Source organism: Physeter macrocephalus, chromosome 20, assembly GCF_002837175.3.
Source record: "Physeter macrocephalus isolate SW-GA chromosome 20, ASM283717v5, whole genome shotgun sequence".
In the NCBI taxonomy this organism is placed as follows: Eukaryota; Metazoa; Chordata; class Mammalia; order Artiodactyla; family Physeteridae; genus Physeter; species Physeter macrocephalus.
Window position 1 is genome coordinate 97,205,821 of NC_041233.1, and position 7,683 is coordinate 97,213,503.

Below are 7,683 nucleotides of genomic sequence, written 5' to 3' on the forward strand. Positions count from 1 at the left end.
CCGCGTACCACAAAAAAAAAAAAAAAAAAAAAAAAGTAAAGAAATAGCATAAGGAAATAGTATAAAGAGCCTAAGGAGGAAATGGTTGGGAGGGGGAAGCGGCCTCCCTTCCTCCAGTTCATGTTCTTGCTCCCCTCACCCAGTCGGGTGAGTTGACTGTCCACAGTTGGAAAATGAGATTTTCCATTTACTTAGTGAGAAGAATACGAAAGTCAGATGACTGGAAAGGCAAATACTGCAGTATATAAACAAAACCAGAACTTCTGAAAGCAATGCTTTTCATACATATCCTTACTAGGTAATCTAACACCAGATGCGTTTTGGTTTCTATAGTGAGCTCCCTTTATCAGAAAGCCAACTTTTATACTGCTTATCTCCAGTGCTTTTGTTTGCCTTTTGCTCAGCCAGGCCTTCCTAAACCGTATAAAAAGATCAAAGAGAACCTGGCTGAGACTTCCAGGAAAGCATCAGTTAAGGATTCTGGAAAGGACAGTATCTTTTGTTCCAGTTCACGATGGATTGGCTTCAGCTGTTCTTCCTCCATCCCGTATCACTTTATCAAGGGGCTGCTTTTCCCTTTGCACTTCTCTTTAGTTTTCTCTGCATTATGGGTTCATTTTCCACTCATGCCAGGTAGGTTTGATGGCTAATTTTGCTCTTACGTCTATGAATACTATAGTAGATTAAAGAGCCCAGGTTGGAGTGCAGATGTGAATATTAAATACTAATTACACTGGTTGTTTTTAAGTTATCATCACTGCCACCGATTATTGATTGCTTAATCATGATTATGTCTAATAGAGTGAATCGGAACTGGAAATTGTCATCATGTCTGCATTGACTCAGCCAAAGTTTGATAGGGTCACATTAAGTAGGAAAAGGATGAAAATAAATGGGGGACAGATGGATGTTGGGGTGATATAGGAATTCCCCAAATAGATGCATTTATAAATCAACCATATGCCCCAGATGTTCTTGAACAGTCTTAATTTCATGGAATTCTATCATTTTCAATAAAATTAAATTTTATTAAATATACAACTATGTGATTTCTTTAATGCCTTTGTATGATTTCTCAGAGAAATGAAAAAAGTCAAAATAAATTTTGTTCGATTAGTTTTATCTCTACCTGGGATCCGAAATTACTGTCACTAGAGGTTTGATAACTTGATTGAAATGATTTTTTTATACCTAGTAATAAATTCAGTACTTTAGAGACAGTCCCCATTTTTTTTTTTTTTTTTTTTTTGCGGTACGCGGGCCTCTCACTGTTGTGGCCTCTCCTGTTGCGGAGCACAGGCTCCGGATGCGCAGGCTCAGCGGCCATGGCTCACGGGCCCAGCCGCTCGGCGGCATGTGGGAACTTCCCGGACCGGGGCACGAACCCGCGTCCCCTGGATCGGCAGGCGGACTCTCAACCACTGCGCCACGAGGGAAGCCCACAGTCCTTATTTTTAAAAAAAGGTTTTATGGAATATCCTTTTGTAAAGTGAAAATCCATTGCCAAAATTCTACCTCTTAATAATTCACTTATTTTGGAAACTAGGATTTTTATATATTGGGGATTCGTAAGTAAAATCTAGCTGTTTCTAGCAACCAGGATGGCTGAGTTTGATTAAACTATGGTAGGTTATTACATCTTCACAACTGGTTGATGGCGCTTTACCTTTGTTTAGGAGACGAGGGAAGCAGTTGTTAAAAAAAAATGTTTCCTATTGAGAAAGAATCACAAACAATAAAGCAAAACAAGTGCAAAAATAAGGGCTAATTCCCATAGGTTAAGATTGCTGGCTTTGGGAGTTAGCCTGGTGAGTCCTGGTCCCTCACTTCCTGAGTGTCCTTGTGTATGTGAATAAACGCTCTGAGTTCATCTGTAAAATGGAAATAATAATGCCTACCTCATGGGATTCTTTTAAGGATTAAATGAAGATATTTCATATAAAGGAATTATTGGCCCAATGCCCAGAATAAAATAAGCGCTCCAAAAAATCATGCATCCTGCATTGCACATGTGTAGACGTAATAATGTTTACAAATCCCCGGGGCAGTTGCTTTGGGGAAGAGCACTGTTTCATGTTTCACCTCTGCTGTGTAAGGAATAAGTGTTCTCCCCTATTTTCCGATGGCAGGGAGGCAAAGGCTTGGGCGGGTAGAGGAGGAGTCATCCCAAGCATAGGCTGCAGCTCAGGAATGGCCAGGGCCTGTGGAATAGAGCCTCGCACACTGAAGCGCCTGCCGTCTCCCTCAAGAAAGAAAGAAATTCTTGCAAAGGCGTGTGCGTCACAGGCCAAGGAGACATGATCTACACCCTGTGACATAGAGATTCATTCACTTTTCCTGTCCCTGACCACTCAGTCCCTGTTTCAGATTTTTTTTCTGGCCTCTTTGTTCAGATTTATTAACTAGGCACCAGTTGAAAGGAAAAAACAAACAAATCTCCATATACTGTGGAAAGAAGAGCCAAGTCCTCATAACATGGAAACTCTGGTGCCTCTGCAGATCCAGAGGGCATCCGCTGGCTTCCAAAGGAGGCATGCTCCACAAACCACTTCACTCATGTAGGTATTTACAACATTACAAAAAGCACCAAGTCATGAGAACTTAAAGTACGGTAGAGAGAATTAAGGGTAGATATAAAGACGAATAAATATCATGGTATCACTTATATGTAGAATCTAAAAAATGATACAAATCAACTTATTTACAGAACAGAAATAGACAATAGATTCACAGACATAGAAAACAAACTTATGGTTACCAAAGGGATAGCTGGGGAGGGGGTAAAGATAAATTTGGAGTTTGGGATTAACATATACACACTACTATATATAAAACAGACAACAAGAACCTACTGTATAGCACAGGGAGCTACACTCAATATCTTATAATAACCTATGATAGAAAAAAATCTGAAAAAGAATATACATATGTATAACTGAATCACTTTGCTGTACACTGGAAACATTGTAAATCAACTATACTTCAATAAATTAAAAAAACAAAATATTACACTAATGATAGAAGCTTTACTCAAATAAGCAAATACTGTATGATTTTATTTGCATGAATTTGGAGAATAGGCTAAACTATGTATGCAAACGACAGAAATTATTAAACGATACACTTAAAGATTTTTTAATTGAGTTTTCAAACACTTATCAAAGGGAGGCATTTGAGGGCCAGGGGGTGCGGCTCTGTGGAAAGAGAAGAGACTCATCTGTATGAGATGATGTCTAGAGTCCTCCTAGATCCTGGATCCTAGATTCCCATCACTTTGGTCGGGCAGCAAGCGCAGGGCTGGGTGTGGCCCTACTGGGAAACATTCCAGACCGGCCCCCACAGGATTGTTGGAGACAGGTATCTCCCCACTGGCCTGGCAGACATCAAAGAGGGTTTGCCCAGGGTCCCAGAGGCAGAAATCAAGATTTGTCTCCTGCAGAAGTGGTTTACAAATGGACTCTGCCTCTACCCTCCATGTTTCTTTCCTCCAGAAGAACAGGAGGAATACTCCAGAGTGACAACAGTGTGACTTCTGTAGGGGTGAGGGGGCGCCCACCTCCATCGGGTTCCACAGATGGGCTGCCACGGGAAGGGACTCATCTGTCGCACTGCTCCGAGGCGTTCTGTGTTCCAGGTACCTGTTCCTTCTGGTGGTAGGAGGAGCCCTGGCAGTAGCTGCCACGGGTTCCTTCGCTGTGCCGCACAGTGGTCCTGAACCACTCGCTGGGCCCCCAGGACGTCCACAGGCTGACTTTCCTCTTTCAGATGAGCTGGCAGACGCTGTGCCACCTGGGTCTGCGCTATACAGAGTATTATCTGCAAGAAGCTCCTTCCACGAGGTAAAGCAGCCCGTTCCTGTGTTCCTACGGAGCCCACCAGGGTTCGCTTGCACCGGGGTGCTGGTGGGCAGGACCTGGGCATTGAGTTTGAATCCAAATTCTTCCACATCCCAGCAGTGTGATCTTGAGTGAGTCAGTCAACCTCTCGCAGCCTCAATGTCTTTTTCTGAAATAAAGGGTGTGTGTAAGTGCGTGTTGGGGGATAGCAATACCTATCTTGCAAGCCTCTTGGGTTAGAGTTAATGAATGAATATAAGTGTAACTGTATGACGAATCTCCTAATAACTACCCTGTGCTGCCTGCATGGCACAGTGCCTGGCACTAGCTGTAATTCACATTGTGCCCGAGAAAGGGGGTGAACCAGGAGACCCAGGGCCCACAGATGAGGCCGGCCTGCAGGTGACTAAGCAGAGTACACACACCTCAGTGTGTAGGTAGTTTAGACACATAGCCGGCAGCCTCCCCGCTGTTTCAGTAGGACAGGGAAGGTATAAATCTACCATAAACCTTTGCCGCCTTCCCACACACCTGCTCTGCAAGAGTTTTACTTTCACGGACACTCAGCTCTTCCATCCCCCAGAAAAAGGGAAGTCATTCAATCCAGGAAAAAAAAAAAAATAGGGCGCTAATTACAGTCTAGGGACGTGTTTACCTGAGTCAGTGTGGTCACCAGGATTCGAGGGAAACAGGCATCTCTGCCATCCTGAAGCCTGTTGTCGCTGGCTCTCGCTGTGGTCACCACTGGCCTGGCTTCATGGTCGCTCGGTGAACTGGCGCGGTGGCCTGTCAAGGGGGCCCCCTCTCTGATTCTAGCTGCCACTGGTTGCCTTACTCTGCCCTCCCTCCCACACCCAGAATCCTATTCTTTATTCTGACTGTTTTCACCAAAGGCTCCAGGGCTTGCTCCTCTGAAGAAGAGGCAAGATGGTGGGTGGATAGGGAGTGGGGAGTGCTGACTGGGATGTGGTGACTTAGGATTTCAGGACGAAGCCCGGACCCGATAGGGGCTGGAGGGGCAAGTTGAACAGACTCTGGCTGGACGGGAGGGAGGCTGAACCTGAGCTGAAGCGGGAAGACGTGTTAGTTTGCTCTGGCTCTCATACAAAGTACTGCGCACAGGGTGGCTTCAACAGCAAACATGTGCTTCCTCTGGAGGCTGGAAGTCCAAGGTCAAAGTGTTGGCAGGTTCATCTCCTCCTGAGGCCTCTCTCATTGGCTTGTAGATACCGTCTTCTCCCTGTGCTTCACACGGTCTTCCCTCTGTGTGTGTCTGTGTCCTTATCTCTTCTTACATGGAAACCAGTCATCTTGGGTTCGGGTCCACCCTCATGACCTTGTCTTCCCTTAATTACCTCTTAAAGACCCATCCCCAAATATACACATTCTGAGGTACTGGAGGTTAGGACCCCATCATATGAATCTGGGGTGGGGGAGGACACATTCAGCCCTTAACAGAAGAGGACTGAACAGGGGTTAGTGGCATTTGGTGGCTACTTCGCTCACTGTTTGAGAGGTCAAGTGAGGAGGTCAGTTGTCCTTAAGCTCTCAGACACAGAAGCAGCAACGGTTGGGAAACAGAGCCATTTTCTCCCCACAGGACAGTGTTCTTGATTGCAGAGTGTGTCACTGTAATTTTCCTTAATTTTCTCCATGGTCAGCAGGATCTTCTCTACTGTGTGATGGTGAAGCAGGAGCAGGTCAGGTGATTGGTTAAGAACACACCTCAGATTGCTAATGACTCAGCATACACCCTGAACCTCTAGCTTCACTCCCTCTTCCTCAGCCCAGATCCCAAAGCCTTCAGAATCTTGCAGTCAGGGACTGGTTCATAGTCCAAATCTCCAACTTCCTACAGTCTCTATAGGAAGAACTAAGACGAAACAGAACTAAGGTCTTGTTTCTTCTGTGATAAATTTCTCCCTGATCCTCGATCCTAATCTTTATAAGGTATTCTTAGAAATACTATAATCAACATTTCACCGTAATATTCTTCGTCATTCTTTTATTTGCCTAATGATTCATTTCTCCATTTACCTTTCCATCCTGCTCAGAGGAGCCCGTGGTTCTGGATTAATCCAAGAGTCTTTGTGGGGGCACTGCAGGCCATGAGATTGGTCTTAATTGTTTAGAGCCACCCATTTGCCACTGGCTTTTTTTTTTTTTTTAATATTTATTTGGCTGGGCTAGGTCTTAGTTGTGGAACGTGGGATCTGTAGTTGCGGCATGCAGACTCTTAGTTGCAGCATGCATGTGGGATCTAGTTTCCTGACCAGGGATCAAACCCGGGCCCCCTGCATTGGGAGCATGGAGTCTTAGCCACTGGACCACTAGGGAAGTCCCTGCCTTTGGGTCTTGTGTGAGGCACTGCAAGGGGATAAAGTTAATGTGGAGTGTTTTTACATTAAAAAAAAAAAATCTCTTTCAGGTTCTGCGTCACCCTTTCTTTCCTCATGCTCTTGACCCAGAGGGTCACATCCCTGTCTCTGGACATTCGTGAGGGGAAAGTGGCAGCAGCAGCAGGAGGCATCAGGGACAAGAGCTCTTTGTCTGAGCGTCTGTGGAAGGCTCTGCCCTATTTCAGCTACTTGCTCTTTTTCCCTGCTCTCCTAGGAGGGCCCCTGTGTTCCTTCCAGAGATTTCAGGCTCGTGTTCAAGGGCCCAGTGGTTTGTATCCCAGGCACTCTTTCTGGGCTCTGACCCGGAGGGGTCTGCAGATTCTGGGACTAGAGTGTCTGAAGGTCGTGGTGAGGCGGGCGGTGAGCGCAGGAACAGGACTGACGGACTGCCGGCACTGCCGGCAACTGCAGCGCATCTCTGTCACGCGGTCCACTGCCGGGCTCTTCAAACTCACCTGCTACTCCCACTGGCTCCTGGATGACTCCCTCCTCTACGCAGCGGGCTTTGGATCTGAGTTTGGTCAGAGCCCTGGTGAGGAGGGATACCTCCCTGATGTGGACATTTGGACGCTGGAAACAACCCACGGGATAGCCCTGTTCACCAGAAAGTGGAACCAGAGCACAGCTTGGTGGCTCCGACGCCTCATTTTCCAGCAGGGCAGGACTTGGCCCTTGTTGCAGACATTCATCTTCTCGGCTTGGTGGCACGGACTCCACCCAGGACAGGTGTTTGGTTTCCTCTGCTGGGCTGTGATGGTGGAAGCCGACTACCCGATTCACACCTTTGCGTTCATCAGATCCTGGCCGATGCGGGTGCTCTACAGAACTCTCACCTGGGCCCACACCCAGCTCATCATTTCCTACATAATGCTGGCCGTGGAGTTCCAGAGCCTCTCCTCTCTCTGGCTGCTGTGGAATTCTTACAACAGCGTCTTTCCCACGGTGTATTGTATTTAGCTTTTTTTTTTTTTTTTTTTTTTAGCGAAGAGAAAGCATAAATTTAACTGACATCTTTCCCCAACTTTCATCTTATACACCCATGAAACAGACTTCAGAAAGTAACAGATGGCGCCTTGAAGATGCAGGTGTTTGCACTTTTCCGTGATAAAAGTTTTTGTTTTTTTTTTTTAAGTATTGGATGTATGTACCTGAAGTATTGTTGACTTAAAACGTTGTATTAGTTTCAGGTATACAGCAGTGATTCAGTTATACATATATGTATTCTTTTTCAGATTCTTTTCCCATATAGGTTATTACAAAATATTGAGTAGAGTTCCCTGTGCTAGGCAGTAGGTCCTTGTTGTTTATTTTACATGTAGTAGTGTGTATGTATTACTCCCAAATTCCTATTCACCTTCCTTTTCAATTACTTTGTAGTCTTGGTGTCTGGTTCCAAAAGTCTGTGGAATGAATAAATGCTGATGGTGGGCCATGTAACGTTTCAGGTG

At 45.6% G+C, this 7,683-nt stretch overlaps 1 protein-coding gene across 1 annotated transcript; it reads left to right on the top strand.

Moving 5' to 3' along the window:
* The first annotated feature begins 514 nt into the window (after positions 1 to 514).
* MBOAT4 (membrane bound O-acyltransferase domain containing 4) lies at positions 515 to 7,192 on the top strand. The gene is given in 4 exon segments (XM_024131366.1): positions 515 to 633; positions 3,635 to 3,697; positions 3,699 to 3,839; positions 6,265 to 7,192. Coding segments are annotated over 4 exon segments (1,251 nt in total).
* The last annotated feature ends 491 nt before the right edge of the window (positions 7,193 to 7,683 follow it).